This window comes from Buceros rhinoceros, unplaced genomic scaffold (genome assembly GCF_000710305.1).
Source record: "Buceros rhinoceros silvestris isolate BGI_N320 unplaced genomic scaffold, ASM71030v1 scaffold3941, whole genome shotgun sequence".
Classification (NCBI taxonomy): domain Eukaryota; kingdom Metazoa; phylum Chordata; class Aves; order Bucerotiformes; family Bucerotidae; genus Buceros; species Buceros rhinoceros.
This window is the reverse complement of record NW_010394687.1, coordinates 142,303-162,251: the sequence shown is the minus strand read 5'-3', so window position 1 is coordinate 162,251 and position 19,949 is coordinate 142,303. Positions and strand designations below refer to the sequence as shown.

Genomic DNA, 19,949 nt, shown 5'->3' with positions numbered 1-19,949 from the left:
CCTTTAAATGTGTCTGTCAAGGTGGAAATATACTACACATGACGTCTATTGCTTTGTAACCATTTAGATGGCTATAAAAAGCTGGTTTACTTTCTGATTTACTCTGAATTGATTTACTGGTAGCAGTGGGGGAGGAGATTTCCACAGCTGTGTCAGAAAAACAAAAAGAAGATTCTTCAATGAATAGAAACTTTGCCTGGTAAACAAATCCACTAACTATCAGAACATATTCGGTTTGAAGAAGATGGCTTTGCATTGATGCAAGACTAGGTTTTACCTGAAGATTTTATAATTTGTCTTTTTGATACTTATAAACCAATTATTATGATTTTTTTTAAATTTTGGAATATGTTGATTGTTTTCTAGCATTATGCTGCTTAAAGTTGCTAGCATTAGTTATTTTATCTGTCCTTTAGGTGAGACTATAATTTTTGTAGTTCAACAGGCTTCTGAAGTCCTACAGAGAGCATTAGATCCTACCTGCTATTTAACAACAGCAGATAATTCTATTTAATTTTACCACCTTCCAGATAAGGACTATTTTTTCTCAAAATGTATATGCTTACATTTTCACATTCCCGAAGCTTTCCTCCACCTTTTGTTTTTCTTTTTGGTGGTGTTTCTAGCTCTTTGACAGAATAGAGCTAAATTGTTCATTTTATTTGTAATCATGTTTTAATAAAAATAATCTAGTTTTAAAACTATTTTTTTTAAAAGTGGAGTAGGTATCTTCATTAAATACTACTGCTTTATTGGTTCTTCAGACTGTACTCTTGCTATATAAGTATTTAATTTAAATACATCAAATATTAAAAAAAAATCACTTTCATCATGACCCTGTCTACATAAATTTTCCAGTTATTTTGCTTCCAAACTGCTGATAATCTACTTATAAAATCCCAGTCTCTGCTTTAATGGTTTTCAGTATTGACAAGTTTGTTATACACAGAAAAAGATAACACCCAGCTATTAAAAGACTGCACTACACAGATTGTTTACATATTTTGAATTTCCAAGATTGTGATTTTTGTTCAGGAAGCTTGCATGGTCTATACGTGGGAACAAGACAGTGAAGCTTAAACTCAAAAGCAGAAATAATACTCTCATAACTTCTCTAAACAGATGCGTCACTCAAAGTGGATGCTTGGCTGTCAAAAATAAGAACATATTCTTTCCTGATTTGTTCTTAACGGGGTTTGAGAAGCCTATGAGAGATTCAAAGGCTAGGGACCTTCCTTTCTTGTTTGCTGTCTTGCCAAGAAATGAAAATCAGAAGGATGTCTTTTAATCAGCCAGAGGATTCTAAGTGTGGTGTTAAATGTTAAAGCTCTTCAACTGAAAGAAGTATTGATAAAAATACTCCCGTTTGCTAAGTCTAACCAGCTTAACTTGAATGATTACAATCACACACAAACATAAGTATACAAGCAGTGAGGGGATACATTTGCAACTTTTCCTCTTTCTTCCTGGGCAAGCAATACCAAAAAACATTAACAAGTGTAGCTATGAATTTGTAAGACATCAGTAGGAAGATGGAGTTGATATGAAGAACAAAAAGCTGTATATGTTTCTGTGGATTTGGGAGATAGTATCTTTAAGTGGGAGAACTGAAAAACAAGCAGGCTAGAAACCATCGGGAATGGATAAAGGACACATCTTTGACCACAGAATTGAGAATTTATGATAATGCCACTGAGATTCACAGGTTTAAATAGCTATTAAAAAAAAAAAAAGATGTCTAGATGCAGCGTGAAAAAGAGCAAAGCAGCAGATGAGAACAAGGTTCGGAGAACACTCATAGTGCAGTGAAGTATTCAAGTTAAAACTGAGAAGAATTATCTGAACCTAGGGGAAATAACGCTATCATCTTGAACAATTTGTGATGGCTCATAATAGAAAGGTAAAGCTCATGGAGAAAGTGTAATGGCTCCCACAGTCAAGCACACTTTAGAAATATATGACAACACATTTTCAGAAAACAGTTTCATTAAAAAAACCTACTTATTGACTGAGCTTATGTGCCAAGGTGAAGTTCTGTCCTCATGTGAGAGACACACTTACAGCACAATCTGAAGCAAAAACATTTTGTGGAGTTTATCACCAACAATAAAAATTCTGTCAGTGGCCAGCAAGACCAAGGGAAGCTGTGAAGATACTGGTAAGGCACATTACAATGTCTGGTACACTCCGCTATTGAAGCAAGCAGTGACACTGCAGTCAACAAAAGGGCTATGTATAAAACACATGGTTAGTAGTGTGAAGATAGGTGTGATCAGCTGAAAGAATGATTTTATAACTGTGATATCCCTGAGTGAGAAAATCTGAAACTGTAAAAGAAAGAAAAACAAAACAACCTGCCAGATAACAGAAATAGATAGACCAAAAGTAGAGTCAGCATCTAGAAATATAAAACAAAACAATTTTTCTGAGCTCACTGCAAAAGACTTCTAAAACCCAAAGAAATAAAGATTTCTGACAAATAGAGAAAAAGGTAATAACTTCATTCTTCTTTCTTTTTAAGAAACCATTTGTGTATTAACAATGTAGTAGGAAGAGTAATGGTATGAAAATAAGAGATTCTCTCAACCACTGAGTTCTATTGCTAGGGCTTGTTCTTCCTATTTTAAGAACAAGCACAGAAGATTACATGGAATCCAGTCCTCAAAAAATTCCAACACTGCTCTAGTACCCAGAGATGAGATGACTTCCAGAAACCTATAAAATTGTTAGTATGTTTTATTTTATTTACTAACTCCAGCAGTGTTTAGATAGCAAACGTTACTCACTTAAACTGCAAGCAGCATATATCCTACTAAATTTATATACTTGACTGAAGCGCTTAACATAAAACACCTAACTTAAAAGACCCGAGGGTTATTCTCTTCGTAGAAAATAGGACAGTCACTTGCATAAAAATTCAGCTCATCTGAGACTCTCTCTAACCCTTTCTCTCCTTTAACTAGTGAAGGAGTATAGGCCCTTCTCCTGGCAACCTTAGCAACATTCCTGGTTAGGTGGAATAGATTTGTGTCACAATATATTCCCTCTGAAATTAACTTCTCCATCAGCTTCTGGGTCATCTGTGGCAATAATTCATGATTTGGTTTTTTAGCTCTGAAAGGTCAGACTGCCATATGAATCTCACCTTTCCCATTTCCTATATCAGTGTCTGGAACCACTTAGGGCTTTCGCTAGTTAAGGTGCATGGGGACGAGAGTTACATTAGATGCTTTCCTTATTTAAAGATTGGATTAAGGGATTCTAGACCCATAAGTGCATCTGCTGTCTTGGAGAGAAGGCCCTGTACTTCTCATAGATGAAAAAGCAGTGATATGAAACATTTTGCATTCCTCATATACAGTGGTATTCAATTAGAAAGAAGGTCTCTCTGTCTGTCAGGTCAGCATTTTGCCACCAGAATATCTAGATACAGTCTCTGATTTTCAGAAATGAAGCATCTGTTCTGGGTGAGAAAGCCAGCTGAGCCTGCACTGAACTCTGTTCCTCCTGTTACAGAAAGAATCATACCTCAATATAATCTGGTTTCACTGTCTCTAGAATAACTGGTCTGGTAAGGGCAAGATGAAGTGACAAGTTCACATCCCTAATGGACTGGTTTTCAAAACATTTGTGAAGCTTCCAAGTCTTTCTTGCAAAATAAAATGTGGAAATATTTTGAAAAGGTCAAGTTTGGGTGTTTTTGTTGTTGCTGTTGTTTTGGCTTTGGTTGTTTTTTGGGTTTGTTTTTTTTTTTTGAGTACAAGCACTCAGGAAGCATGGGTCAAATAGCACATAGCTATTCAGGTAGCCAAAATAATTTCCAAAGGCAGAAAAATCCTTTTCATTCATTATAATAAAAGGTTCCTAAATACTAAAGATACAGATGATATATAGAGACAGTCCCATGTAGAATACAAAACATCTTTCTCTAGAGCCTTAACATGTTTCTTTTGAAAGGTAAGATTCAAATAAATAGCAATACCATTGCCAAGTTGAAATCTTTATCCACTGTCTTCTGATGAAATAAAAAGGACTGCTTTCCCATTTTACAGCATTAAATTTTCATAGGAGCAACACTTTTCACCGAAAAAAGCCTCATTTGTGTTTCTTTCTTCATTTCTTATTGACTCTAATCAGATATTCTAAAACAAGGTGTAAATGAGGCTTTCCATGATCAAGCTAGATGACTATAAATAGGAAGGGTATTGAATTGCAATTATACAGTGTCAGAGCTGGCTTCAGGCCTGTCTCCCACTTTTCACTAATCGTGCTGCAGCACAGTTATATATAACTATTTATCTAATTCCTAAAAGCATGTTCAGGCATTGAAAAATGAAGACTGAAAACACAGCCATCTCTCCTCCTGCCATTGTTATAACTGTGTGGTTTTACTTTCCACAGAAAATTAATCCTGAAAATGATGCCAATGAGACTCTTCACTGTCGCTTTCACAGGCCCTTTCACATCTGAGAGGGGACATTCCACAGCAGCACCGGCATGACTTGGATACTAAGCCTCTGAATGCTCATGTAGGCTGATCAATCAACTATATAGTCACTAGAAATGTTAGCTCGAGCTATTTCTTTTTCCATTACTTCAGGGAAGAAAAACTCCTTTTGCCCATGTAAAGCCAAAAAGTGAGCTAGTCGGTCAGGAAGGGCACGTGAAAGGTTTCTGTAGATGTTGACTTTTCAAAGAATATTTTTATTAGAAAGAAAAAATGTTACTTTTCAGATTTCCAGTCACAAATATAGCTTGTCCATACTAAGTTAAAACGAGCTTTCCTGCCCTGAAATTTTTTTGTTGATATTTTTCCCTCCATTTCCCTAATAGGCTTAGTCACAGACATAATGAATGTGCTTATGTAGAATATTAATAAGTAATTGTTGACAACGGCAAAGCAGAAGGACTTCATTTTCAGACTTTAATGTGTTAAATTGGTATTTAGAAAGAGATCAGTAAATTTTAGGTGAAATCATAATCACAGTTGGGGTTTGACAAAGGTATTTTTGATGTGGAGCCATTTTCATCTAATTCTTCAAAACAACAAATATGCTGTGTGTACATTTCTCTTAGTATTCAGATATTGCTAAAAGAAACTGTTTAGTCTTTGTCAGCTTAGATTTCAGTATTTACAAAATTACTATCTCAAAGTTTTATACAAAGAAGCTTTCTTTTAATATGTAGTATGTGCTAATCCTTTTCAACAGCATTATAACATTTGCCAACTCTACATAACAAAATTTATTACAGCAAATTTGTGTAGCAATAAAACAATCTGGGCTTGACACACCAGAGTCCAGATTAGGTTTGATTTATCCCTCCAGTCATCTTTTTGTTGCTCTGAGAACCTATTTCTTCAGATCATTGTATGATTTAAGGAAATGAACAAATTATAAACATATCACTGATGGACTGAAATGTTTTCTAATTCCAAATGGGTTTTTAAAATGTCATCTGTTATTTGTCCCTTAAGAATTTTAAATACGAGATAATCAAAATAAACCCAGTCAAAAAGATTCTGAAGCTTTAATTGACAAAAATGCTGTATATACTGTCTTACTCTCAAACCTTACTGTCAAACTCTCAAGCAGAAGCAAAAGCCAGAACAATAAGCCAAAATAGCTTCATATTTTGGGTTATATATACACATACATTCGTATAACAATCTTACTGATATAGCTTCAGAATAAGACAAACTGCAATTTTTTGTTTTGCTTTTCGAGGGAAAAAATAAACTTCCACTAACTTCAGGAATAATAACAACAATGGATTTAACTCAAATTAATCGATGGCTTATTTTAATTGTAATCATAAACAGTATACAGCCTTAAACTTAGCTGCACAATGTATATCAGCCAAAGATTTCTTAAAGTAAAACACAAACATTGCAAATACTGATGAAGAAAGGAAAATGCTGAAGGAATTTGTTTAATGAATCATTTATAATAACAACAATGATATTAACCATAGAATAGATGCTTAACTGTTCGTTTCTAGACACTTGCTACAGAATTACAGTTTACACTGTAAGGGCATCAAAACTGTGAGAGGATGCAGCATGGCCCTGCTGCAATACTGAGGACAGGCATTTATGGGAGCTGTGAACAAAAACATAATGTTCTGAAAAATGTGGTACTCTGTACAGAACTAAACTAGTTTACTAGGTTCTCAGTGAGTACGGATTAGAGATTTTTTTCTGGGAGATGAAAGCAGTGTTGGTATAAGCAACGATTGTTCTTTATTTTAAAACTTTATTTATATATTTCTATTATATATTCATATCCCAATCTTTATTTATATATTTCTTTAAAGGCATTAAAACAGTTCTTAGCTGAAGTACCAAAATCATACAATGACATTCGAGAGGAAGAAAAGAAAAAAAGATAAAAAAGCAGCATTACTGTGGAGCATGTTACATCTACGTAGGGATGGCACACGTGCTGTGTTCCCCAATATCCAATGTGTAGATTATCTGCATGCACCTTAAATGTCAGGATATCCAAAATACTAGTTTTGATATTCTTTAGCATGACTTGAAGATATTCTCTATTGCCTATATTTGTCCCTAGTCTGTATTCCAGTTTGATATATTTTGATATTTATAGGAGAGTACAATGGGAAACCCTCCTCTGGATATTATTTTCTATATCAATTATTGTAAATATAGTATAACATTAAGTGTGCCTTAACACACTGTTAAGGTACTTGGCTGTATTTAATAATTTATTTTTCATCAGAAAATATGTTTGTCAATCTGATGGTGTTTGCAGAAATATCCAACTCGAACAGCTACCAAGTGTCCAGGTTCCTTACCTTAGATCCAGAAGAGGCAAATGCCAAAAAAGTTAGTTACTTACCTTTTAATGAACAGAGATCTTGAAATAATCCCAATTCAAATAGTCCGCAATTTTAGCATGAGAAACCTCCATTTAAGTCTGAGGGTTATAAGTCAATGGTCTCCCCAAATCAGTGATAATACAAGAGAAAATAATGGGCTGTTTGCCATTTAAAAACAAAACAAAACCTGACAACAGGTCTCAGCTTGTCCCAAAGAGGAACAGTCAAGATTTCTAAAGTAAATGAAAATATTAGTAAGAAAAATATTTCTTGTCCAGCACAGCTGAATGCATTACACACTTCTAGCCCGGTCCCAAACAGTTTATGTTGATGAGAGAATAAGCTTTCCCATTAACTGATGAAATTATTTGCTTCTTTCTTAGTGGTTAACCAATATAGAGAACATTTCTAACATTCTATTCTCCTCTGCTGTGATTTTTAACCACTAAACTGAAGTATCAGAAAATATCAATGAAACAAAAAACCAAGAAATAAACACCACAAAGCACTATAAATACACAAAATATGTTGAAATTGTCATAAGTACAAGAGCTTTCTTAACCACTTACCCAGGCACTGACACATCTGCCGCAAGTGGTGATTTTGAAATCCCCATAGAGATCCTTGATGGCACCAGTTGTAAAGAATCCCTCCACCATCAGCAAAATGCCGTATACAAAGAATGCAGCTGCTACGCCATATATCACATACTTGAAGATGTCAATCCTGTATAGGAACAGCAAAAATTATTTATCTGCATAAATATTTAAAGCTGACTGAAATTTCAGGGTGAGATAATCAGACCCATTAAGCCTCAAAGTTTCTATATTGGAGTCAGCTTTTAAGTGCCGATGTGCTATATGACAGCTGAGGACAGGAGAGGCCTTTGGAATAAAATAACATTGATTTAAGAAGCATTGGCCCATTTAATAAACTGTAAAAATGGAATCTGTGTAGGTAAGATGGCACATCTTGTCAGAATAATTTAAAAGTCATTTTTATTTTTCCTCTACATAAAGTGGCAAAGAAAAAAGCAAAGGAAACAAGAATCCGACACTTCTCCTGAATAACATACTATATCCAGCACTTAGGTTATAGAAGAGATAATTTTGTCACAATCTTCAATAAACATTTCTACATATACAAGTAGTTCTCAAGCTGCAATGCCAATCTGTGTTATCTGGTCCTCGTTATATTTTTCCACTTATTTTTCAATGGACAGTGTCTGACACAGAATAATGAAGTCACAAAGACAGATTCCTAACTTCAAACCAGAAACACATTATTCTGAAAGTAATAAGGTCAGATCATCTGGCACTCTTTTCTAAAGGGGCTTTAAAAACATCATTTCACAGACCCAAAGCTCAAGAAATGGAAGGATGGCTTACAATGTAACATCCAGGGACCTAGAAGGCTCAATTTTTTACAAAAAGGTATTTCCTGAGCTGCTGGGTGATTGTCCTCCCAGAACTGTCTAGAAGATCAACAGTGGTTCAAGGCGACTCTGCCTCCTAAATGTTCTCTCATGACTAGGGTTTGTGAAAAGTTGTTTGAAAGAACCTCTCCACTCAAATGTTTTGTCTAAACTTGGAAACATTCCTCGTAACCATTGCCTTGGATCAGCAGGTTTCAATGTTACCTGCTTGGACTTCTCTAAACACTAGCCACAGTAAGCTTCCAGTTTATCAATATGACATGGTAGGAGTTGTGCAACTTTTTAGAAACTGGCAATACACTGGTTTAAGTTGTTAACAAATTCCAGTCACGTTATTCAGGTCAAGATAGCAACAGCTTATAACAAAGTAGGGCAAGAAATAAACCAGAGACCCATTAAGATCTGCAAGATGAATTTTGACAAGTACCCAAAATGTTTGTCAAGACATAAAATCTTTCTTGTTATGGAAAGAAATTAGTGATAGCATTTCTTTAGGATCACACTTCTCATCATAACCTAAAAGATAACTCTCTATGCATTTTACATGTACAATAGAATAACAAAGCTCAAAACCCTATTAAAATATCTTGAAGTTTTGCACGGTTTTAATGAGATTTGAAGTCAGATTCAAGTTTACAGTTGATATTTCAGATTTATGACTGTGACTACAACTTCGCTGATGCTATTTTAAGCTTGCATTAGTCTCATAAAATTGCAGTTAACCTTATGACTTGACTGGAGGTAGGAGAAGTATTATAAATGAATGCTTTTGGCACTTCTTTTAGCATTTTTTCAGAAGGTGATAATTGAAGGGTTCGGGAATGAGATGTTTTTCCCTAGCATTCCAACAACAAAGCCCTCTCAGCTTTTTTCTACGTCACTTTTCCTTTCATACTCAAGTTAAAACTAGGGTAATTTGACATCTGGATGCAATAGATACATGAACTGTTCAAAATGATGAAAAAATTTAACACGATAGACAGTATTCTATTGTGCAAAGATGAAATTTATTTTAATACATATAATTGCTGATTACATTGTAAAAATCTCATTTACCTAATTTTGCAGTAATTCAGCCAGTGTAGCACTGTTTTTTGTACAATCTGTTATTGACCTAAAAAGACTAAGACTTTTGGGAAGACCAGAGATTATTCTGGCCCTTGCAACAGCCCTTTAAACCATATGCTGAGCCTCCCACTGAGCTGCTTGTATCAAAAAACGTACTAAAAGATCTCTTCTTATTCCTCAGCCTTATGTGTAGCTTAAAGGAATAACTTAAGCCTTCGTTTCACAAGAAAAAAAAATATATATATAGCTATAGACTAGCCAAATATAGAAATCAATTTCTTCCTCATACACTCTGTAGAGAGAGAAGTAGTAGAATTTCTACTGATCGGAATTCATGAATATAGCTAGACTTACCCTAAGGAGAAAGGATCTTCTGTAACAGAAAGAGTAAAAATTTAGACAAACATTGTGAAACGATAAACTACCTCTTAAAAAGTCAGATAGGAGTGTATTGCAATATAACTACATTTATTGTGTGCTGTACTTAAAGAAAACTTATTACAACAGCAACATTTTATATAGAGAGTTTTGAAGATAGTGTTGGTGTTTAAATTTTCCTGCAGTATCTAATATATTTCATATAAACTTTGATTTTCCAATTAAATTATAATAGACAATAAAATACAGGCCTCATAAAATGGAGATTGCGTTTCTTTGAAACAATATGTCATTCTTTGTGGATGAACTTAGGGAAATTAATTGACATCTATGTTATAGCAAAGTCTCAAATGCTGTAGACAGAGCATGAGAGCAACCAGGGAGGTAGAAGGGAATGGAGGAAGGGGTGACGAATGTAAGCCAGTGGGAGACATGAGTAAGGATAAAGAAAAAGGGCAAGCAGGCTTACACTTGTGTAGGCTGAAGTGGAAGGAAAGAGGTGGGTAAGGAGGAAAGGAAGAAGAGACAAACACAGATTTTATACTGGTGACAGGATTGGAAAGCTATATATTAGGTAAAGAACAAAGCTACAGTTAATGAGAAGAACAAAAAGAAATCTTGAATATCTATTCAGTAAATGCAGGAGTTCTGTGAACATTTCTATTAAAAGGCGGTCAATGAAGATTGCAAAGATAAACCTGAGTTTAACAAATCCGCATTGATCATGAAGTCTTCACATATTAACCTATGTTGCAGGGTAGAACAAGTTGAATGATTATCTAAACCTAAATTACTTGTGAAAAACATCTTGAAATTAGCAAAAGCCTTTTTAGAATAGAATAATCTAATGCAAATTTTGCTTACTGTCTTAATCTTGAGGCTGCTCCATGGGTTCAAGATCTGCTTTTCCTCACAACACTATGTTCAGAAATGTTAGACACAAACAACACTGTTTTCAATTTGTGATTTAAATCAAGCTGGTCTTTCAAGTTTTAGTTCTTTTTCTGCTGCTAGGCATTAATTATTCCATATTAAGCAGAATTCCTAATTCATTCATCAGAATCTGGATTCTATCCAACAAGACGATTACTAAAATAGCTCTAGAGAAAACATTTTCTCTGAGAGCAGTTGTCGATGAAAGCCATCAATGCTAACATCCGAATGAACAGGTTGGAGCTGAGTATAGAGTAGACTATCCCAGCAGAAACAAGTCGAAGGGGAGTGGAAAACATTCTCAGTGAGTCAGATCATGTTGCAGATATCCTGCTGTGTATTTTCACGGTGCTTTGGCAAATTCAAGGATTTAAAAATAAAATTAATCAGCAAGCAATAAGACTAATTGGTGAATGATCATGTCTCTATTTTTCCAAAAAGTGTGTTAGAACAAATTACTTATTTTTTTGTGGTTGAGATTCCTTCAATCGACTGAACTCGTAATTGTAATATCCTGTTCCAAAAGTATTTAGCTTCTGTAAGTGTAGCTAGAAGTAGTAATGTTTTGGGTTTGTGGAACAAGATATTTCACTGGAGTAAATCAGTACTGCTCCACATAATAAACGGATTTACTACCCCAACAGGTAAGCTAAGAAGAACTGCTAACATTGACTTTTTATATTTTAATATGCTGTAAAAGGAATTGCAAACCATAGGAACCCTGACACATTTGGACTATTCAATCTATTCACAGTACACTTTCTACACTCAGTGTTGAAGTTTTATACTCAGCTCATGCGCTCTAATGTATGTTTTTCTATCAAAATTACTTAATATCGTTTTGTAACAATCTACGTAGTAGTTAGGGATATTTATTTTTAATCTGTTAATACAGGAATACATTGCAGACATTTGTTTCCAATTAACAGAAAAATAAAAACTGCATATGTTTGCCCTGTGACACAAGATTCTCATGTTGTCCAGAAAAACTTTTTATTCAAATAAAGTATGTGCACACTACAGCCTGAACAAGTGACAAAAGCCTAATATTACAGAGGTTTTGGTTGCCCTAGCTCACCAGAGTACTCGGTATTACTCTGGAAGTAGTTTCCCAGCATTTATAATTCTGCCTCACGTTTCTCTTCCTGCATTTATAATGATAATTCTCCAATATAGATAATGACACTCAGATACTACAGGTGCTGAATAGCACATAATTGCAAGCAAACTGCACTCTGAATGCAAGTAGATTCAGGCAATTACACCTATTTTCAACTTAAAAATCAAAATAAAGACAATAAAACACCAAAGCTATCAAAGTACTGAAAGATTATTGTAGCACAACTCCTAATTTAAAATGTTCTTTTTTTATAGCTGGCATAGACAATTTAAAAAGGTGAGAAATGCATGTAATCATTAGCATTGAGATAGGTCAAGTTTGCAGGTTTGGGGACTTTTTTTCATTTATTTAGTTTTCTCAATCACAAGGAACTTTGAATAGCTGATGTTCACACCTAGAATGCACAGTACTCCCTGTAGAGCAGCAATGCTGGCCTCCATGCTGATTCTTTTGTCCTGTGAGGGACTGATCCTAAGAGGCTGTTAACAGGCTGAGATAATAGTCTATTTCCTCAAGTTATTTCAAGCTTGTTGAAACAGTTTTGTAAATGCTTTTTTTGAAGGGAGACAAGATATAAAGGGATGTTTGCAAACAGGTAAGTTTGCAGAAGATGTGCACCGTGAAAGATTTTAAAAGAGGTGCTCAGGTTCCCAGCTGGGAACAATTTATTGATGTAAGTTCACGACATTAATAACTTAAGACAGTTTGAGCAAAGAAGATAGTACCATGAAGCATGGAGGAATTGTTAGCAAAGGGAGGAGACAAGAGAAGGCAGACTTCAGAAGGAAAACATACAGCCAGCAAGGAGAAAGAAGAATTTGTTAATAATCATGAACTACCTGCAAAGTAAGATCAAAAAACTCCTGGTGACAACAGAAATGATGTAAAAGAAACTTAAATATCCTCACTGTGGAGGAGAGGAAAATGAAACTAGTAAGAAAATGTCAGCATAGGTCCATGAGGGATTTTTCTGAGCTTAGGTTAATCAAGAGTCCAAACTTCTAAATTTCAGGTGAAAAGAAAATGAAATTGGAGTACGGAATGCTCAATTAAAGTTTCTTGGGAAATTACAAAATGATAAAAGATTAACTGTAGACAAAGGATAAGAGCACCAAAGACCTAAAGGTATTTTTTATTAAAGAGGAAATAAAAGGTAATTAAAAGAAAACAGAACCTTCTGATTCTGCATTTCTGGAATAAATTTTGTTTGTAATCATACAAATCATTTGCTCAAAACTGAATCCAGACTGTTATAAAGAAGAGATCATCGTACTAGAATATTCAAGTTACACGCATATTCTGCAAGGGCTGGGTTTTGTTATTTTACTCATAACAGAAGAGCCCATTGATTTTTAACAGATTAATTTGTGGCATACAACTCTCTACTGGTGTGGAGAATACAACTCTAAATCATCATCCTTTAAAAGTTTGATGATTGCTCTCTTCCTAGGAATGGACAGTTGAGCTGAAGTTTCACCTTTAAGCAGTAGAGAATTCACAACCTAATGGAAGAGGAGCAAGAGCAGTGCAAACAACACTTCTGCCCTATGAATCTTCTAACTTTCTTGGAAGAGGAAAGGATCCAGCATAAGAATTTAAATAATCATGAAATGTTTGAGTTCAAAGCACAAAATTCTGACTATGACATATGGATGAGGCTGCTTCTCAGTGTTGTTTCTGTTACTCTGGGCTTGTTCTGTCTGCTCACCTCTAGCAAAATTACTTTCTTAGAAATATTTTTAACGATGCTAATTACAGAAGAAATCTGGACCCCTCTTTGCCTGAAGAAGGCCAAAAAAAAAGATTGGAATTAGTGCACAGCAATGTGCAGACTTCTGCCAAAATTGCATGATGGTGTTGTGCACTATGGGTACTGAATTCCCAGGCAAGTCTCCATAGCAATACAGTGTAAAAAGATGTGGCAAAAGCATTTCATAGGATTTGTGAGTATTTCATTATTAGAAATGTAAACTTGGAGTCACATGCAGTAAATACTCTTAGTGAAGTGACAGACAACTTGATTCTAAAACTTCAGATTGGGATGACAATAGTTAATTTTAACTTTTTCAGATTCCCATGAAAACCGTAGTTTTGCACGTACATGAAGCAAGATTTAAGCAACATATTGTTCCTATGTATATTACACAGGAGTACGTGCTTTCCATTTTACGTGTTTATAAACTAAACTGAGACTAAAAGGAAATAAGGGCATTTAACAGAGAAAAAGATATTGTCTGTGAAGATGAAACACCTGCTGAGAAAGGTCTATTACAAATGCTTCACATTACAGGCACGCAGGGATTATAGTCAATCTAAACTTCCAGTCAACCGAGAAAGAGAGCTGCTTAACACAGTGTTAAATAATACAAATAAAAGGAATGGGCTGTATTTGCACAGATGAAGACCAAAAAAATTCTTTATGTAGGATCATTCTGCTGTTATTCACATGTGTTGCCATGAATTTCCTTATTCAAATATTTCATAAAATGAGGACAACATTTCTGCAGGTACCTCCAAATCCAGATTTTACTTACATAGATTCTTACTGGTTTTGCTTTAACAGAATACAGAACACCAGGCTACAATACAGCTGACTAGGTGGTAAATGTGACTTCTCAGCACTGTATAATCTTGCAAAAGGCATATTCTCGGGTACTGCCATATTTTGTCAGATTTGGTGCATCTACTGAATGAAATCAGATCTAAAACATTATGTTCTGCATCTAAACTTTAATATATTTGACCAGTGTTAGTTTTTACTTGTGACTGAACCATTCTAGTGAAATAGAAACTCTTCTCCTTAAGTAATCCGCATTTTTTTAAAAATGAAAAATGTATCCTTCAATGACATTGTGTTCTCTCTGGTGGTTCCTGACACATTCTAATACACAGACAAGACACTTGGGCCAAAGTCAAGCTCTCCTTGCAGAGATAGCATCATTCAGAACACAGTCAGAACACAAGTACAAGAATTCAAAGAGTGCTATTAGTGGGAACTCTCATTAGCCTACTTAGAAGGAGGCTAATCTCAGTGAATAATCCTTTAATTTTATGGCAGTAGGGATCATGCATACATCTCCATTAGCATTTTGGCTCAAGAACTGTTGTGTTTTTTTTTTTTTCCAAGCAAGTTCTGCAGCTGTCTCTACTTATCGAGATATGGTTTGTAACCTGTTTTTCAGAGTGCACAGCATGGATTCCTTTCCAATTAAGCTAAATTGTAAGTATGTTCTAGGAGTACTCCTACTGCACTCCAGCCACTGATGGATGTTCAGTCCATTGATCAGACAAGACTGAGTCCAAAATAAGTCCCTGAAATAAATATGTATGAACAGCAAGTTCTTAGCACCAAGTATTTAGGTCTACCAATCAGTTTCTGTTGTGCTAACACTGCTTTGTAATATATACGTAGCTATACGACTCTGCTTAATTCTAGACTACATTTTCAGAGCTGACATTACAAAAATACCAAAGGAGCAGATTCTCTGTAGATTTCAAAAGAGGGTTTGAATAAGGCAGTTCTCAGCACACTGTTGTGCATTTTCCATAGTGCAAGATTATTGGTCTGTGCAGCATACACAACAGACACATAGTATCACGTGTCAAGCTAGGCTTTTGACAAAATGTGGGTAAAGTAAGATTAACTGAAAATTATTTTCTGTCACAGAAGAAACTACACTTCCCATGTATCAATGTAGTATTATTCAGGGATTTTAAGGATAGTTTCCAAGCATTGCACTTGCAAACCATGTTGTAATAAAATATTTTTGCTGATATTTAAACTTTTTTCAGATACGTGACTTTTTTCAGGTAATTTGCAGGTATCAAATTGACCTAAGGCAATAAAATCTATTATCTAGAACCAAACATACTTCTAAGAAGGTATACTTTTTTTTTAACATGAAACTATACTTTTATAAGAACCTTTTAATGCTTATTTTGCAGATATGAAGGTAGAACATACTCCCTAGATAATATATTAATTTGTTACATAAATGACAAGTACACTATTGTTTAAATAGCTACTTGGATACAACTACATAATCAGACATGTGAAAAAAATCCTTCCTGAAAGGCAGCATACACTTCCAAAAAGGCAGTATACATCTCAAACAAACAACCATGCAAGCCTGGACTTCAACCACAGTCATCCTACTAGTTTGGAATATGCAAACTGTGTACCTCTCCACTTCTCTCCTGTCTCTTCTTCCCATTCACAGACTCAGGTAGCTGAATTGGTGCCCAGATGAACCTTCTTACAGAACCAGTGGGGTCATCTGCCAGGGCTCTGCAGGGGGTTGCTGTTTCCAGACATACTACGATACAGACCTGTATAACTTAGGAATTGCTTGTCCTAATACAGAGCTTTACATGTTTTGCTTCCCATAACACAAATAGTGTTAAAAACATAATTTCAGTTCAAATTTAAAGCACGTCAAACTTTTGTAACAGAACAAAAATGTGCACAGAAGAAAAATGGACTAGTACTATTGCACACTAAGTAGATGACTAAAACAGAACCATCACATGGTCTAATGCAAATATTTATAAATATCATATTTCATATCAGCTAGCCTTTAGCACAGATCTCACTGTAATACCTTTCACAGTATTCCATTAATATTTGTACAATAATATTAATGATAACAACAATATTTCTTTAGTGGTACCAATATTTAACTTGTGATAGCTGCAAAGCCAACAAAACCAAAGAACAGCAGAAGATCAGAATAGCACCCAATTTTCTTCCTCTCAAAACATTGGTTTCAAACACCAAAGAGGGGAGAATACAAAAGTTTCTGTGCACGCTCTTATTTTTCCTCAAAAGAAAATGGTTGTACATACATATGTATATTACTAAATAATATCCTTTTAATAAACAATGACTACATACTAACAGAAAGGTTATCAGCAACCATCAAAGTTGGACACAACAGTACCTGAAACACAGGCTTTCACATTTTTAAAGGAAGGAAATTTTTAGCTGTGAGAAGGTGGTGCTAGTAGAGCGTCTGCGGCACTTCCAACAGAGAAGATAGTGACAACAGATTTACAGATTGTAACTTCATTTAGTTTACTATTTGGTTTCACACCTTTAAAAGGAAGTGAATTTACAACCTGAATTAGCTCTGACTGTAGTAGGAAAATGTTAATGTTTCTATCAGGAAGATTTCTTTATTTTCCACTCTAAGAGCGCGATTCCCTTGTTTCATGGCCTATATATCACAAACATGTGACAGATGGCACTAACTGGCCTTGGATAATAAAGACCTGTGAAAAGATGCAGTAGGGAAACACATCAAACATACCTTGTGCTGCTGATTTCCTAAAAAACATCTTCTGCTCATCCAGATCGTACAATACACAATTGATAATCGTACATCTATTTCTGCTGACTTGGGAATCTTGTCAAATTCAGTGATTCAGTAAGTGCATCTAGTTATATCCAGCACTTTGCAGATACAGTGTTCTCTGCAGTTTATTAACTTGTTAGAAGAATGGCTGAATACCACACCGGCCTCAAGCAGACTAATCAGTTTCAGTGAAGCCCACAGAGCCATTAAACTGACAAAGTAGGCAAATAAACCATTCACGCCTTACAGTTAAAATATCCTAAAGGCAGCTTTCAGGATGATTTAAACCACCATATTTATTTTCTTAAGATCCCTTTGATTCACAAGGAACTAAAATAACTACTCTACATCCACGCAAAGAATCCACATCCCAAACAACAGTGTATGAATCCTGTACATTAAATCCCCAAACAGGCATTTTGTCACCTGGGAGAAAAGAAATTGAAAAAAAGCAGCTACTCTTAGAGTGGTGATAATGTTGATATTAAAGAAGTCTGGGGCTATGGGGGATGAAATTTCACAAAAGCGATTCAGAAAGCAATATACTTAGTAGTTAGCCGCAATGAAAAAGTCACTCCTTGATAATTCCAATTTTTTTTATAACCATCTAATCTATTAAAGGTTCTTGGATTTAGAAATGATTGTGTAAAGCGAGAAGAGTCTACTTCATTCAGCTTTGTGCTTTTTTAAGATATGCTCTTTCCATAAGAAATAACTGCCTGTAGAGTAGGGGTTCTCATGACTTTGATCTATTTGAGTTTTCAAGAGTTTAGAGTATCTGCTTTACCTGGGTCACCCTGAACAAATTCAAGTCAGGCTGTAATCCAGTATTTTGAGACAAAATCCTTTAAGAAAATGTCATTGTTACTTTTTAGAAACTCTTGGTTTTAGTATGGTATTGTATTTAGTATGGTTTTGTATTTCACCCCTCAGAACAAGCAAAGAAAAGAGCATTCTTTGCTGTAAACCTTTGCTATAAAAGCACTATCTAACCCACCCAGCATCTCTCCAGAATTATTGACCATGATCATTCTATATTTTAATTTGGAAAAAAACAATAAATTTGAAAAAATTTATTTAACCACCTGGCATTTAAGGAATTTTAAAACCAGCTGCAAAACTTGGTCTTCATTTTTAAAATTAAAAATATTTACTACTTATTAGTATTGCCAAAATAGATATGAATTGCAGCTTGCAGATATTATTTGAACTCATATAACTGCGTCCAGGGAGTTGGAATCAAGGACCATGTCCAATGTGCAGGGCCTGCACTCAGACTGCCTCTTCTGTACCATGGGGTTGCTGCTCTTGGCTGAACTCCCGAGGGCAGAGCCCTCTAAGGGGACTACAAGGCCTATTGCAAGTTCTTAATTAATTCATCTCTCCTCAAGCATTAGGGCGCCACTTGGGATGAGGGTTTCCCATGGGACCAGCCAGGGAGCAGGGCAGCAAGGGAGCAGCCCCATGGCCGGGTGAGTCCATGGTGAGGGACTGAGAGTCCCAGACTGGGCTGAAATAGGGTCCTGGACCACGGGCAGGTTGAGCAGAGGCCAGAGAGGAACAACCAAGGCCCCTGTTGCCCTCAAGGACATTGATATGGACATTTCTGAGTGGCTGTGTTGGGTTTAGGTACTTTGCCTTTTATTCTATGATCTTAGAGTGCTTCAGATATTGTTTATGCCCTCATTATGCCCTTTCATTACAGGGATCTACTGATTCCTTGCAACTTAAAATTGCCATGAGTAGCTGTATTGACTAAGATAAAAAATAGAAGGCAGCTTGTGACTTGTGTTGAGTTCAGAACAAACACATTTGTGGTCACAGTTATAAAAGCCCTTATCTCTTACCACCCACGTAAGCATCTCTCAGATCGGGATTGATTTTTATTCTGAATAATGTTGGAATTCCACTGTGCTAATAAAAATAATAGACAGAATCTAACACACTTCACTCCACTGCAGCGTCTGCCTGGTACGTTTATGACAGGACAGACTCTGGGTCAGCCTGAGACACTTGAAAGCACTAGAAGTATTAAGAGCAATAAACGTCTTAAATTACCTTTATGAAGTGTACTTTAGTAGGTCAGACTGATAGATTTTTTTTATTCTTTTTTTTTCTAATCAGAACAATAAACTTTATTTCTGTTTCAATAAGTATAGCTTTAAGAATGTAGGCACTGCACTGTTTGTTTCTACTTATATTTCTTATATTATTTTGTTTTTATTTTTGAATTGCCTTTCAAAGCAATGTAATTACCATGCAGCTTTTGTGCTGCCAACAGTTAATCAATAGTTGTGACAAAATATCAAGTATTTCTTCTCTCTGCAAAGTTATTTTAAAAAGCAGAGTAATATCTAGTTATGTAGGTAGAAGATCAACACGTGCAAATTTCTTTGAGAATCACAAAGTTTATCCAGTTTAAAGCAATGGCTCATCTGATTTTAGTCAAAATATTTGCTCCTTGTCCCTTTAAGACACAACTTTAGAGACATCTCTCACTGTGATGGCTTAGCAACTTCTCCCGTTTCAGAAAGAAGTTTGCTTTAAACCAGCCCACTGTATTCCCTGCCATGTGACATCAGCTGCATCTCCATTTTTCATTGGTTAAAAGTTTTCACGGGTCTGTTCGATTTTAGCTCCGCTTCTGCTTTAAAAAGCCGTGCTGCACCCACGAAAGTCAGTCTTCATGTGCTCTCAGCCACCCGAGACCACACTGGAGCAAGCCCCTCTGGACTCCGGCAGCCGCGCCAGGGACCACTAGAGCCAAGCTGCGCTTCCCCGAAGCCGTCGCCTGCTCGCTGCCCGCCCCCCCGCTGCGTTT

General features: G+C 35.6%; 1 protein-coding gene across 1 annotated transcript in view; it reads right to left on the bottom strand.

The window, feature by feature from the left end:
- Positions 1–7,409: 7,409 nt before the first annotated feature.
- LOC104501479 (neuronal membrane glycoprotein M6-a) overlaps positions 7,410–19,949 on the bottom strand; it is a gene marked incomplete at its 3' end in the record, with an annotated part of 102,742 nt that continues 90,202 nt past the window's right edge. Inside the window, exon 3 of the mRNA XM_010145293.1 lies at positions 7,410–7,566. Within this exon, the coding sequence (XP_010143595.1) occupies positions 7,410–7,566 (157 nt within the window). The remainder of the gene's footprint in view (positions 7,567–19,949) is intronic.